Source organism: Lupinus angustifolius, chromosome LG06 (genome assembly GCF_001865875.1).
Source record: "Lupinus angustifolius cultivar Tanjil chromosome LG06, LupAngTanjil_v1.0, whole genome shotgun sequence".
In the NCBI taxonomy this organism is placed as follows: domain Eukaryota; kingdom Viridiplantae; phylum Streptophyta; class Magnoliopsida; order Fabales; family Fabaceae; genus Lupinus; species Lupinus angustifolius.
In genome coordinates this window covers 12,862,489-12,879,087 of record NC_032014.1, presented here as the reverse complement: position 1 = coordinate 12,879,087, position 16,599 = coordinate 12,862,489, and the positions used below count along the sequence as shown (strand labels likewise).

General features: G+C 31.0%; 1 protein-coding gene across 2 annotated transcripts; it reads right to left on the bottom strand.

The window, feature by feature from the left end:
- On the bottom strand, positions 742–8,386 carry LOC109349945 (serine/threonine-protein phosphatase PP1). 2 transcript variants are annotated; one of them, XM_019591020.1, is made up of 5 exons: positions 7,851–8,386; positions 6,038–6,597; positions 5,292–5,455; positions 1,949–1,997; positions 742–1,052 (listed from the first exon to the last, which is right to left on the bottom strand). In XM_019591020.1, exons 1-5 carry the CDS (start codon positions 8,026–8,028, stop codon positions 1,038–1,040), a joined length of 966 nt encoding a protein of 321 aa, XP_019446565.1. In that variant the 5' UTR covers positions 8,029–8,386; the 3' UTR covers positions 742–1,037. The 2 variants fall into 2 exon arrangements, with proteins under 2 accessions (XP_019446565.1, XP_019446564.1); XM_019591019.1 differs by lacking the exons at positions 742–1,052; positions 1,949–1,997 and adding an exon at positions 4,036–4,346 and having other exon boundaries at positions 5,243–5,455; positions 7,851–8,384.

Genomic DNA, 16,599 nt, shown 5'->3' with positions numbered 1-16,599 from the left:
ACTTAGCCCTGAAATTATACTCTAGTGTAAGTGGAACTATTTCAGTTCAATCCTCACTTGATTGTGGTAGGTACCCAACATTCCATCTTCAATGCATCAAAGTTCTAAGGAGGTTACAATAGTGAGGTCGTTCTAGTCCCAAGAGCCCAGCAACTCATAACCAAACATCAATGTCATGGATGAATACGATAAATTTCTTACTACCTCGTGTAGGCTCAAAATGGCAAGAAAGACCTCAAAAGGGAAAGAATCCAAAAGACGAGTGTAACATTTAAGCACAAATTAAAGGTGCTACCAGGACAAAAAATATGAGTACAATCTCAATGTTCTATTTGCAAGTTGTATTTCATAGGAAAATGAATTGAAATGAAAGACTTAACAACAATATGACAAGTGTATTTCATGACTCTGAAACCTTCCATTTAAAATCTTCCACAAAATGAAATCCTTAACAACAAGTCCATGCCAAAACTGCATTAACCATCGAATGCAATAAGATTTTGCTACAGCAAGAGTTATAGAATTAATTCCAATAATAAACTACTTTCCCAAAAACATGGTAAAACAATCAATCAGCAACCAAATAATTTAATGCATTATTCAATGTTTACTCAATCACACACAATGGTATACGATTTCAAAACATTTTTATTTATTATTATAATAACTTTAATTTGGGACAATTTTCTTTACACCGTTTTTGGGACGAAAGATTAGTTAACCATAACACTTCAAATCATGAATCACAAAGAAAAACCCCAAGATAAAATTATAAAATTAGTTAACACCAAGTATAAAGTTGATACAATTATGAAGCCTGGATTTCAATTGTACATTAAGAAAAAGGCTATCACAAAAGAAGAAACAAAAAAAAGGAAGAAACAAAGACCTTGTCCCTTCATCATTGTCTTCAGTTAAAATCATATGCTCATACATTAGATCTTGTGAAGCATGCCAAAGAAGATAACCTTTTGAACTATTGAGGAGAAAGAAGATTCCATCCAGCAGACCTTAAAGTTATAGCTTCGGAATTTCAATTAAGCTTTCCCACCCTGAACAAAAAGGTAAAACAGTCAACGAAATCAAGTTTCAGAGAAGATATATTGCACAATGATTGGGTGAAAAGAATACAGCAAGCAAATTTTCTCAAGTTTTTCCAACCAACAAATTAATGTATTAAAATTAATATCACAAAAAAACTAAATACATAAAAAACATTGAGTCAGCCATTATATAAAAGGTGTCACTCTTCTCTCCACCTTTCTCTATCCATTTCTGTCTCATTGACTCAATGCTCACCGTGAATGGGCTTTGGAAAAGAATTGAAATCATTGTTGGTCGACAGCGGACATGTAAACTTAAAGAGGCTACCCCATATAGAGCATATAGTCATTTGTTAAATGACCTTACGAAGACAGGCTATACACTGTAGATGCTGCTCTAAACTCTCAGTTGGATAGGCAGGCTAAGATATTTGGTTTAAGAGACTAAGTTAGTTGTAAACTGTGTTTATGGGAAGCAAGAGATTTGATTCTAAATGGGTTTTAACATAATGACATGGCTATCATAAGATCTGCTTGATAATGTAGTATCCAAAGCTACTTGAAAACCACCAATTTAATGTCAATGTTGAAAACAATACCCAGATATCCACACAGATTCATTAATATCATATGTGTAACAACCAACTTAAAACGATACAAATAGAACAACAACAACAACCAAGTCTTAACCCGACTAAATGGGGTCGGCTACATGGATCAAATAACACCATAGAAGAAACATCATATTTGCAAATATTAGCGGAAGTACTGATAATTTTGCCTGTCTTGTTTATCATCGTAAGAAGTCGTATATACACAGTACACTAGAACACACAAATACTCATGCATATGTGTTAATCAACGAGGCATGCATGCGTGTAAAAAGAACTCCCACATCTTTTTACCTTGTGGGGTGGAGTTCCTGGTCTCGATGTATTGTTGCCAAATCCAAATTTCCCTTTCTTTTCAGAAGAACAACATATATGGGAATTTCTCCCTATGTACATTAATTGAGAAATCTCACCTTGAATAATAACATGAAGGAATTAGCTGATGAGGGTAAAATTTATATATTATCAAGTATAAAAGTTTATACATAATTAATATATCACCTATTATTTACTTTTATTTTTATTTTAAAGAGTCAAAGTGGTAAAATAAGAATAGTAAATAATACAATAATAGTATATAAAATTCATACATTATCATTAAATATATTTTTCTAACAATTTATAAATAAAAAAAACTCATAAAATTAATATCTTGATTGTCTCTCACTCATGAGTTGTCAATTTTCTTATAACCTAATAATAACTAAAACTGGTGGTCAGAGGAGGCATTATTTGCTAAGTTTTTAATATAATATGAAAAACAAAATCACTTGTAAAGATTAAACATTTTAGACTGTTTTTAATATGATACCAAAATCAAAATCGATACTATATATTTATATTTATATACTATATATAAAGGGAAAACATGGTATAACTACTACCATGACGTAATTTTCCTTTTTTTATTTTGTCTTCAATACTTTTTAATTTCTACAAAAAAACATATTATCATATATAACCACCACCAACATATTAAATACCTTCTTACCTTATTTGACTATTAAAATAAAGAAAAAGAAATATAATATAAAGTATACCTATTAAATTATTGTAATACATTCAATACAAAAATATATTTTGATTTACCAAAATAAAATATATAAAATTTAAATATTTGACAGCAGAATGTGTTTTGTGTCTGTCGCTACACTAATATTTTATAAAGATTAACCATTTTAGACCAGGTTTTTAATATAATTCTAAAATTAAAAACGCTTTTTATAAAAAAAAGTTATAAACGCTTTAGTCAAATTATTTCTTTGACTTAATTAATAGTATAACGGTTAGGTCTTCTAAGGGAGAGGAGTAAGAAAATGGAAATTGGTTAGGTCTTAAAATAACACTCACACAATACAACCACGTAATTTCATTCACTAAATGGTACTGAATGCTCTTAAACATTATAACGAGTATTAAATTGACGAAAAAAATTCCATATCTTTGATTTTGATATCAAATGCCATTAGAGTTTGGGTCCAATAAGGCCGAACTCAAATCCCTCAAAGATTCGTCTTGCTGACATGATAAAAAGGACTACTCATTCTGAACAACATAAGTCAACACCATAATAAGCCTTTGGAAAATGTTGGAAGCTTCCTTGAATTGAAAGCACCTCCACTAAACTATTTTTAACACCAACTTAGCCCTGAAATTATACTCTAGTGTAAGTGGAACTATTTCAGTTCAATCCTCACTTGATTGTGGTAGGTACCCAACATTCCATCTTCAATGCATCAAAGTTCTAAGGAGGTTACAATAGTGAGGTCGTTCTAGTCCCAAGAGCCCAGCAACTCATAACCAAACATCAATGTCATGGATGAATACGATAAATTTCTTACTACCTCGTGTAGGCTCAAAATGGCAAGAAAGACCTCAAAAGGGAAAGAATCCAAAAGACGAGTGTAACATTTAAGCACAAATTAAAGGTGCTACCAGGACAAAAAATATGAGTACAATCTCAATGTTCTATTTGCAAGTTGTATTTCATAGGAAAATGAATTGAAATGAAAGACTTAACAACAATATGACAAGTGTATTTCATGACTCTGAAACCTTCCATTTAAAATCTTCCACAAAATGAAATCCTTAACAACAAGTCCATGCCAAAACTGCATTAACCATCGAATGCAATAAGATTTTGCTACAGCAAGAGTTATAGAATTAATTCCAATAATAAACTACTTTCCCAAAAACATGGTAAAACAATCAATCAGCAACCAAATAATTTAATGCATTATTCAATGTTTACTCAATCACACACAATGGTATACGATTTCAAAACATTTTTATTTATTATTATAATAACTTTAATTTGGGACAATTTTCTTTACACCGTTTTTGGGACGAAAGATTAGTTAACCATAACACTTCAAATCATGAATCACAAAGAAAAACCCCAAGATAAAATTATAAAATTAGTTAACACCAAGTATAAAGTTGATACAATTATGAAGCCTGGATTTCAATTGTACATTAAGAAAAAGGCTATCACAAAAGAAGAAACAAAAAAAAGGAAGAAACAAAGACCTTGTCCCTTCATCATTGTCTTCAGTTAAAATCATATGCTCATACATTAGATCTTGTGAAGCATGCCAAAGAAGATAACCTTTTGAACTATTGAGGAGAAAGAAGATTCCATCCAGCAGACCTTAAAGTTATAGCTTCGGAATTTCAATTAAGCTTTCCCACCCTGAACAAAAAGGTAAAACAGTCAACGAAATCAAGTTTCAGAGAAGATATATTGCACAATGATTGGGTGAAAAGAATACAGCAAGCAAATTTTCTCAAGTTTTTCCAACCAACAAATTAATGTATTAAAATTAATATCACAAAAAAACTAAATACATAAAAAACATTGAGTCAGCCATTATATAAAAGGTGTCACTCTTCTCTCCACCTTTCTCTATCCATTTCTGTCTCATTGACTCAATGCTCACCGTGAATGGGCTTTGGAAAAGAATTGAAATCATTGTTGGTCGACAGCGGACATGTAAACTTAAAGAGGCTACCCCATATAGAGCATATAGTCATTTGTTAAATGACCTTACGAAGACAGGCTATACACTGTAGATGCTGCTCTAAACTCTCAGTTGGATAGGCAGGCTAAGATATTTGGTTTAAGAGACTAAGTTAGTTGTAAACTGTGTTTATGGGAAGCAAGAGATTTGATTCTAAATGGGTTTTAACATAATGACATGGCTATCATAAGATCTGCTTGATAATGTAGTATCCAAAGCTACTTGAAAACCACCAATTTAATGTCAATGTTGAAAACAATACCCAGATATCCACACAGATTCATTAATATCATATGTGTAACAACCAACTTAAAACGATACAAATAGAACAACAACAACAACCAAGTCTTAACCCGACTAAATGGGGTCGGCTACATGGATCAAATAACACCATAGAAGAAACATCATATTTGCAAATATTAGCGGAAGTACTGATAATTTTGCCTGTCTTGTTTATCATCGTAAGAAGTCGTATATACACAGTACACTAGAACACACAAATACTCATGCATATGTGTTAATCAACGAGGCATGCATGCGTGTAAAAAGAACTCCCACATCTTTTTACCTTGTGGGGTGGAGTTCCTGGTCTCGATGTATTGTTGCCAAATCCAAATTTCCCTTTCTTTTCAGAAGATTTAAGTATCTGGAAAGAGCATGTCAAGGTTTCATCCACACTCATCATAGCACCAGCATTATCAAACTCCCCACAATAATTTGGTGCTGAGAATATAGTCACAAGCTGACGCTTGGCAAAAAACTCATATCCATCTTCTACAACCTGAAAAGCAAAGTCCAAAATATTAGAAGTATTCACTATTCACTATTTTTTATAGGATAAAACTACTACTCATGAGCCATGCAGGAGTTCAGTACATCAGCATACATAGATAAAGACATAACACAGACAGACATCTAAAGAAAAGATCATGAATTAAACACGAAAACAATGACCTGGTACTTACATGGAGGCAAAACTGCTGATACAAAAAGGAAAGAGAAAAGCCCAGGAGTTTTGGAAAAACCATATTCAGTCATCATAAGTAACCCACAATTACAGAAGTAACAAATAGGTATTGTCAAAGCCCATTGGCATTAAATATTTACTCATCTTGAATCTCCTTTTTTGTTTAGATAATCAACTCACTCTTATTTTTCATTGTTATAAGTCTATCTCAAAGCATGCGCATTATTTCTAGTATGGCAAATTCAAGTAATTATTAAATGGAAAACACATTGTGTCCCATATGTGTAGAAAAGGAAGTGCAAATAACTAGGAAAAGTTACTATATATAACAATGGGTAGTCATCCAGAAGAGTGTGATAAATCAAAGAACTATGAAAAATCCTCAGTTTTGGTCACCTGGTGAGCTCTGCAAATCAGATCCAGATCATGTTGTTCAAGAAATTCAGCAACCTTATCAGCCCCAAATGTAAATGACACACCTCGGTCATTTTCTCCCCAGCCATCAAGGTCTTTATCAGGGTCAGCCCATAGCAGGTCACAGAGAAGACCATGATCAGGTACATCAATAGGGCGAGCAATATTCCTTATCTGATCCAAGTTTTTAAGATCAGGAGATAGTCCACCATGCATGCAGAGGATCTTCTCGTCTATAAGAGCAGAAACGGGTAGACAGTTAAAGCAGTCAGTAAATGCCTTCCAGAGGCGAACATTATACCTCCTCTTGCACTCGTCATAGAAACCATATATACGATTGATGGAGGCACATTCATGGTTTCCCCGGAGAAGAAAAAAGTTCTCTTTGTATTTGATCTTGTATGCGAGGAGCAAACATATTGTCTCTATACTCTGCTTACCACGATCAACATAATCTCCGAGAAATAAATAATTTGCTTCAGGTGGGTATCCACCATATTCAAACAACCTTAGAAGATCAGAATACTGACCATGAACATCTCCTGGAAATGAATTGATCAAAACATGGTATCCATTATTTAACATTTACAAAAGCAGGAGACTTTAAGGCTATAGCTCTAGGTCTTTTAACACCTTGGAGCAAGAAGCACCAAAAAGTGTACACCAGACTGAAGTGAGGAGCTAGAATTAAAAAAGAAGAAGGCATTAAAAGGTTTGGCTATTTTAGCATGAATTTATGTATAATCAACTACTCAAGCATAACATTCATATTAAAATAAAACTACCAGAATGTTCAAATGGGATGATAATAAATTAGCAACGGGCTGTAGAGTCAAAAATTTACAGACAAATAATGTGGCCATTTAAAGTATTGGCAGGTTTTCGCGGTTTTTACAATTATTGGCCGTTTAAAGTGTTGGCAGGGTTTCATGGTTTTTGCAATTATTGACCATTTAAATATCATGGGCATTTCACAAAGGCAAGTGCTCAACTGAACCCAAAAAATATCATATGTCACCTCTACTGAGGTGCAAACGCCTAACGGGAGGGGGCTTACCTCAAACATCAAATAAAACACTGATAACTTCTGTCTAGCCTAGGCTCTTTAATCCCTTTTGGCACTTTTAAATACACAAATGGATAAGCAATAAACTTTTTGGAAAATGTTTTGTCGAACTAGTAATGCACCAATAGTAAAGCAAAAGATGTTAAGTCAATGCAACAATTTATCCAAACTTACTCATATTTGCATATACTCCTTGACACAAAATTACACATAAACTTAGTTAATGTTTCACTCAAGTAAAATTGATATCTCAAAAGTAGTAGCAACTAACAAATAACAATAATAATCATCTCACCTCATTCTCCCACGAGTTCATTGAAATGTCACAAGTAAACCAAACAAAGATACAACAATCCCAACTTCGAAAGGACCTATCTAAACACCAAGTACGGAAGATATCTTGAAAGAGGTACAATTAAAAGCTCATTTTTTACCAAGACCTAGTCATTCAATAAACACAGTTCGAAAAGTCAATAATAGATGTAAATAAGCAATATACATAAAATGAAATAAACAGAATCTACCGAAAGATTTCTTAGGTTTCTCATTCAATTCAATCACATAACTCCACAACACAATCCAAACCAACCAAGCAGAACAAATGAAATCCAAAACCCTAAAATTATTATCGAAGCACCTTTTTACACGATTTGTTACTCGCACAAGCACAACTACAATCAATTCGAATTAATTACAACTATTCCGAATAAACCTAAGAATTATTTTTACCACATATTTTGATAGGAGCTTCGAGCTCAAGAAGATTGGGTTGATTGAGAAAGATCTCCTTCGACGAAGTACACAGTTGACGGATTTCCGCCTCCGTGAGCTGAACCTGCCTCGTCGTTCTACCATTCTTCGCCGCCACGAGCCTCCGAATAATATCGTCGAGAACGTTCTCGTCCATCTCGCGCGATAAATTGAAAAGAACAAAAAACCTAACGATCCGATTCAGAGAGAAACGTTTCGCTACTTTGCCTTTACGACAAAGAAGTGAGAAATAAAGGAACGTTGAGTATAAAAGATGAGATTTAAAAAAGAGAGAGGGTTTAATCCAAAACGCAAAGCGGAAAGGATAAAACGACGAGTGTTACTTTAGCTATGACCATCGTTTCCCGCTCCAAAATAATAAGCGGAGTTTAGAGGAGAATGAGAAATATAGGAATCAATAGTTTGGTGTTTGGAAGAGAGTGATGGCAAGGGCAAATGGTGAGGGGTACCCTTATATAGGGAGCCCTAGCCTAGTACTAGTTGGTAACAGAAAAGGGAGAGACATTTTCATATTGTGTATTTATGCGTGTATAATTGAGAATCTAATTAAAAATGATAACAATATTGGTCTAATAATATAAGACTTATTGTATCATCAGATAATTAACAATATAAAGTTTTAATTCTTAATAACGATACTGATCAGAAGATTCAATTATTCATCTCGAAAAACATTAGTTATTAATTCTAGAGATATTTTTGGTAGTATGAGAAAAAGAATCTTGCAAATAAGAAAACAAAATTTGATAAAATCTAATTGAAATGATACCTTATTCCTACTTCTTCCCTTTTGTTCCTGGATCTTTACCTAAAAGATTTTAGGGTATGAAACGTTGTTTCATCACGTGCAACGCTTCATTTGGTCAACTCATCTCATTTTCATTGATATATTTTTATAATCAAAGTCAGTCTTTCAATGAAATAAAGTTATGAAAAATGATTTGAGATTTCAATAATGCTTTCATCACACTTATAGATTATTAGTATTTTTAGGCATCAGCTAGGAATTGGAGCTAATAAAAATTGTTAGTAAATATAAAATTGACTTCAATTCATTACAACTATACTTTGGTGGATAACATATTAACATTTGCAACTTTGGTCTAGCTAATAGATCCGTAAAAATTGATTCACATTAATTTACAAATTTCAAATGACTCAAATGAAATTTTTAAAAACTATTCCAAATTATATTTATATGAAGCAAATTGTCAGACAAACAAAATCTTTAAAAACTATTTGATGCTTATTTTTATTGGGAGAAAAAAATGTCTAGAAAATTAACAACCAAAACAATTATTTACTCTTATTTTTGCTAGGTTTTATACACACACGACAATGTTTTTAATATAATTAAAATTATACTATATAAATAACTAAAAATACAATAAATGCTTCTATGATGTAGTTGAATGTAGCCTTTGCCTTATTCATATACTGGGCATGTTTTATGACCCTTAATATTATTCACTCATGTCCCTATATGTTGAAGAATTATTTATGGTATAAAATAACATGACATGCATGTTGAAATATTCAGGATGATAATAGTTAAACACTTCCATACATTCCTCTCACATAGTAAGCAAGTCTATACTCAGTGGAGTTAGAGAAACATTCATGTCATTTCTTTAGAATAGAAATTATTATTATTATTATTATGTATTTGCGCTTCATGCTCAACCAAAAGAGAGGTTTTAAATTTCCAAACCAATAGATCATGAACTATGCTTATAAGGAATTGGATCCTATGTTCCTTGGAGTTCCTGTCTGTCCCAATTCAATTGATATTTGCCAATAAATAAAAATAACACTTTATTTTAATTTTATTTTATAAAAATAAAATATTAAATCCATATGTTTAAACATAAATAGTGTATCAACGGGCGTTGGTTCAAGTGGTACATGTTTGATTCCCCTTAAGCAAGAACCCGGGTTCGAGTCTTGTGGATGGAAAAATGCCCGTTGGGGGAGTTAGCCGCACTTACCTATAGATGTGCCCGGCTCGGATAGGATTGCCTCCAGTGCGAGAATATGGGAAACAAAAAAAAAAAACATAAATAGTGTGGACAGGATTGGGAACACCATTTTGGGACACGTAACCCCATAATGCTTACTAATACAATTACCTTAAGGATTCATTTCATCTGTCTCAAATGTAAGCCGAAGATTTTTTTGACTCCTTTTGAACTCTGAAACAAATATTCGATTTTTCCATTGTAAAGAAATAGTAGGATGATGAAGCTTTTAGTCACATTTCTTTTCTTCTTCGTGTCATTTGAGATTCATCACATCATTTACATTAGTAGATAATTGCATATAACATCTTAAGTTCTCACAATTTCAGGCAACTTTTCTCGGGCTATGAATTTACTATTGTCACTTGTTAAGCTTAATTATTCAGTATGGTACGTATTTTATGTCTTTAAAAGGACAAACTTACAATGAGAGGGACTTATTATTATAAATTTACTCTTGAATAAAACTAATACACATTAATTGATAAATAATGAACTGGCCATATAAAAAATTTACGATGATAATACATATATTAAGCTCATAAAAAATAATATTATGGTTTCATGGAATAATATAAATAAGAAGGGTGCCTCTTTAATAAAATAGTACAGAACATTTCAATGTATAAATAATGATTAAAATCTTTTGCCATACTTCTAAATTTTTATTATAAAAATTCCATGTAAGTGAAGGATTTGAAAGAAAATGAGAAGTCTTATATAAATTACGGAAAGAGAAAAAATATGTATGCGCTCATAGCGTTAGATTTTTTATATTGTCACTATATCATTCACTATTTATATTTAATTATCATTGACTTTTAAACAAAAGTAACAAAAATAAATGGTAAATGATATATTGCATATGTACAAATCTTCATAAGTTATCTTTATATATGAGATTAGTAACAATTTTAAAGATTTTATAATAAAAAGTTTAGTGTGTTTTTGTTTTGCCTATTTTATATTTCTATTTCTACTTTCAATAAAATCAGGAAATGAGGGTAAAAACATGTTTATATTATTGTTTCATAAAACATGACCTTTATTTCTTAAAGTTCTGAAAGTGAAAAACATCATTTTCAATATGAAGCAATAATATATTTTTTTGAATTTTTAAATATTCTTGTTACTAGTTAGATATGTTTTAAGTTTTTGATGTAATTCCAATTTTTTGTTGATGTTTAATAAATTTAATATACATTTAGATTTTATTTTTTAACTATACTTCTATTTATTACTCATCTTTTTCACATTTTTTCTTAATTTCTTTTTATTTCATTTTTGCATTAAATTTGGTTATTTTAGTTAAATGATATCAAATTTTTATATCATTTAATAATTTCTTAAAATATATCCATAACCTTACATTCAAAAGATATGAATAGGGATGACAACGAGCACGGATGGACACAGGTAGTAGCTTCCTGCTACTTGTTTCGAAATAGGAAAGCATTTCCCATACCTGTGTGTACCCGTACGGGTACACGCGTGCAAGTTTTTCGCGGGTATTTCTGGGTACTTGCGGGTTTTCTATATTATTAACGAATTTCTATATTCATACTTCTATTATGTTTCAAATGAGATAAAAGTTAATTATTTTTATGTCTTTTGATTGAATATTTGACAAAAATGTTAAATCTATTGGTGTTTTCTATTTATGTGATTTGTTGTTCTCATTTCCTTAACAAAAACTATATATTTTCTTTACAAGACATCACTACAGAAAAAGACCTTGTTTGCCACGGTTAAAACCGTGGCTAATGCACGAAAAGACCGTGGCAAAATCTATTAGCCACGGTTACTGTAACCAAAGCTAACAATGGCGTTGCAAAATATTAGCCACGGTTCATTTGAACTATAGCAACACTTGCATGAAGTGTGGTAACATTAAGTTAACCACGGTTTTTTTACTTTACCACAGTTACGACCGTGGCTAATTCGTGTATATATATATATATGATTTTGCCACAATTTACTCGTGGCTAATTAAATCTAGCTATGATTTTATATTCATACATCCTCTCCTAATGTCGATGCACTGATTGTCGAACTATCTTTATATTCAACAATATAATGATAAATTTCTAAATGAAAATAAATATTTTCTAGCTAATAATAATAGAAATAAAAGTATTATATCAGTAGCAAAAATAAATCTTATACATTTATCAAGTGTTACATACAGTCTTTTTTTCCTTGTATTGTAGCCAATTTCAAATATCATCATTGAACTTTTGCAAGACCACAGTTTGCAAGAATATGTTGTTTCTATAATATATTTGGACAATGCCTGAAATTACATTTACATACATTTCTCATCTTAACTGCAAAACACATACATGCCTTAATTCCAGCTCTCACATGAATCAAGTATTATTCCATAGACATTTTAATGACACTAGTTTCCTGGTCGGATTACATCACCATAAACATGTATCTCAATTATATCCAGCTCCTTACCTGCTAATTGTTCAATTTCAATAAAAAAAAGAATATGTAATAAGAAACATAGATATGGGATAAATAAGATCACTATCACACTTTCCTTTCAAAAGGTTATATCTAAAACAAATTGTGTAGTAGATATGAAACATAAGCATATATGTCAACTATGGGTCATCTAGCAGAACAAAATCATAAGTTTTGTAATGAATTTTTTCTAACACAATATCCAAAGCCATAATACCACAATAAGTTGGTTCTGAAAATATATTCAAACACAAATCAACCTGCTATGCTCGTGGTTCCATGGAATGTACAAGATCCTCTTCCTCTTGAGCAAGTTGATGTTGATAATATTTGTAGTCAACACATTTTTCATCAAATAAAACTGTATTTAAAAAACACAGAAGAATTACATAAGCCAGAAACTCAGAACCATAAGTAGATGATCCCGATGATTTACAACAGCGGAAACACAGTAGATTTACACAATAAGTGGTGGTATGAATTAACTCCAAACTTACTTGAAAGGTATATCACCAGGATTTTTTTGGCAAGAAACTTCCTCAAATTGTCTTTCATTTAGTGTGGTATTAAGTAGGATGTTCAAATTTTAATATTGAATTTACAGAAGGCATATCACAGGCTAGAAAGAACAAAAAGAAACATTAAAGTTCAAATTTTGAAGGCTTACACAAATTTAATTACCTTCAGAAGGGTGTAATATTTGTGAGGCTACTATGAAGATGATAAACAAAACGAAATACTCAAGGTATATCCATGGATTCTCAGAAAAGGTTCAAGTACCATAAAATGTTCAAGTAGCATAAAAGCACACACTAACTTTCACCAATGAGGAAAATCTGCATAGAATACATGTCAATTGATGCTTTACTTTCTCATAGAGAGTGTTATAAAGTAACTAAAACACGTGAATGAATACCTTCACTACCTAATAGCCTAACAAAAAAACACTAGCACCAAAACATAACATAAATGGTGCATTGCAACCTTCACCCAAAAAGGAAATATAAATTCAAGGATTTACAACTGAAACAAAATGTTATAAGTTGGAGCGCATCTATAAGGAGTATTACTATTAAGACAATATGTTCATAGCTAAGATGTTTAATATCTCAAATATGATTAAATTATAAAAAACATAGAGGCACAACATATAAGGATTGTTGTAGCTTATCTTCTACAAGCTCAATGGAATTATGTACGTAAACTTAAGAGAACTCTATCACTACAAAAAAGATCCCATGTTAAGAAGGTGGAGATCCTGCTATTATCAAATCGCGAATCCGCGAGGAGGCTATAGTAAACAGAACAATATGTGCCCAAGTAGATTTCAATCAAAGAAACCATCAGTTAAGGAAAATATATCTTCATATAAAAAAACTACAGGCTTGCCCATGTCAAATATGTCAAGTCCTAAACCTCCAACAAAAAAATTAAGTATATTATGCATAAATTTCAATTTTAAAGGACAAATTATCAATATTGATATACATAGATATGTAATAATAACATAGGTGGTTTTACATCTAAGTTCAAAGAATTGCACATATTTATGAAGTAAGATTACTAATTAAATATTCATGAATAATATTAAAAGGTTAAAAATATGGGAGATTTATTTATAATTTGGATAATGATACATATTACCTTTGAATTTGCTGCAATCCCATGTTTGTGCACCACTCTCAATCATCATATCTGGCCCGAAATTGAATGAACATCCAAGTCTTCTTTCACTGACAATCCTATAACATTTTCAAGAGTAAAGCTCTAAAGATAAAGGAGAAAGAAAAAAATCAGGGGATATAACATGTTAGCATAACAACCTGGATTATAGAAAATGACAATAAATTCCAATTATTCTCAACACTTAAGCTAATTAAGTGACCTGAACACATACAACAGAAGATATTACCATCATCATAAATTACCAAAAGGTACATCAAAATTCTCTATCTAGATATTTATTGAACCCCAATACAATAAAGTAAAATCAATTGCATTAAGAAACTTATCTCACAACAGACTATTGTTAACTGTTAAGGAGCAATATATTCTATTTCACACCATCTAGACATTTATTAGAAGCATAAGATGACAATATCTATATTATCTCAAATAACTTACATCACTGGTGAAGAATCTTTGAGCGTTGATGGTTCGTTTGAAACCGATCTAACTTTCAATGTTTATAGAATTTCTCTAACCCTTTCTAAGCTCATCCATCGAATTTGTCTCTTTCACTCTTTCTTTGTCTTCTTCCTCTACTGGTTCTATGTTTTCTGATTGATATCATCTCAACCCTGTGCTAACTCAATTAATCTCGTTTTATTACAATTCAATCTCTCATACCCTAATTTCTCATCATATTTTCTCTATTTCAACAAATCACTCAGTTCAAATTTCTTCCTCTACCGGTTCTATGATTTCAGGTTCAGAAGGTGGAGATCCAGCTACCATCGAATCGTGAATCTGCGAGGAGATAGAAGTTTTAGGAAGACTTGACTGAGGAAGTGAATCGATTGCAAGGAGAAAGTTGAGACAATATAGAAGCTGAAAGCGGTGATGAGAGAAGCTTTGTGATGTAAGAAAGTGAGGTGTTGAAGTGTTTTCTCACTAGTTGGAGGGATAGATGAAAGTATGGGCCATTTGTGTACTTATTTTACAACGGGCCGGCTCAGATACAATATTAATTTTGGGATCAATTTTAAGTTAGCCACACTTTCACTAAGGGTGATAGAAATAGCGTGTCCATTTTCCTTTTATTTTATAGTGCATATGTGTTTCACATGTAATAATATTTGTAGGATGTTTCACCACCAAATTCAATAAAAGATATAAACAAGGTAAAAAATATATAAACATCGTAAAAGGAAAAGAAGTACATAATGTAATTAAGATTAGGGTAATGTATTTTTTATTTTAGTTAAAGGTAATATAGTAATCATATAAATAACAGGTATCGCAGACACAGATATCATAATAGCCATACTCACCCGTATATACTACAAATATTTTTAAAAATCCGGGGTATCCGTTGTGACCCATACGTGTGTCAGTATGAGTTTTAATCACGGATACGAGTTTTTTTGCCATCTCTAGATATGAATTTAAAGATAATATATTTTTCAGTTATTCTCTCCACTGATCAACAAAATATAAAAATCAATCAATAAATGTCTCACTCATCATACCACAATACAATGTCATAATAAAATTTATTTTTCTCTGTAAACATAACAATTTTTTTCAATCTGTTAATGTTATTGCTCAAATAATTTGATGACGAGTATTGTAATATATGACTTTGGGGTGATAATTGTTGTCATTTCACTTTATTTAACTTTAGATTATACATAAGTTGTATATTACTAATTTATTTAACTTTAACTTTTTAGAGATAACTTGCACCACATAATGTTCGTTATGACTTTCCATACAGCTTTGTGATAGTTAATGATCAAGTCCAACAATTAAAATTATTCAATGCATTATTAACATAAAATTTGCTGGAAATGAATATGCAAGTATATTATATGAAGACAATCTATAAAATCAGCCACTTGATTGTTTTTGTGATTAGAATTTAAAATTGAATTATTTGCAAGTGTAATTGTCCTCATTTGTGAAGTTTATGGTGAATAGTTTTGAAAATGATAATAACAAACATGTTTTGAGGAAATGAAAACATGTAGTAAAAATTATTTTTTGAAAATGAAAATATGAAATAGAAATAGAAATAGAAAACATGTATCGAAAGCAAAAACACTCTTAAGTCATTTTGTATTTCTATTTTCATTGAAATAAAAAGAATAATGTGAAATCATGTTTGCATTGTTGTTTTCATTTCATATTTTTGAAAACATAAGTTTTATTTCTGGAAATTCTGAAAATGATAAAATGTTATTTCCAACATTTTCAAAATTTAAGTAGTGACATTTTTTTTGAATTTTTAACATTTTTTTTACTTCATTTGTTATGTATCTTTTGATCTTTTAACTTTTCCATATTATCCAAATCTTTCTAGGTTTTGAAAAATCAATACACATTTATAATTTACTCTCCAAATATACCCTTATTTACTCCTCACCCTTTCACCCTTGGTTTATTCATTTCTTTTTAATTTAGTTTCCAATGTGCATTACATGTGGTTATTTTAGTCAAATTGTATCAATTTTAATATTTAATAATTTCTTAAACCATGTGTATAATCTTAAACA

Bases quoted from the DNA above. Each gene is read 5' to 3' on its own strand.
- LOC109349945 (XM_019591020.1), bottom strand. From the start codon at position 8,028: ATGGACGAGAACGTTCTCGACGATATTATTCGGAGGCTCGTGGCGGCG. The intron at 6,598-7,850 runs GTAAAAATAATT...ATTCATTTCCAG, and splicing joins AGCTCCTATCAAAATATGTG to GAGATGTTCATGGTCAGTAT. The intron at 1,998-5,291 runs ATTTGGATTTGG...AAAGAAAGGGAA, and splicing joins TCTTCTGAAAAGAAAGGGAA to ATTTGGATTTGGCAACAATA.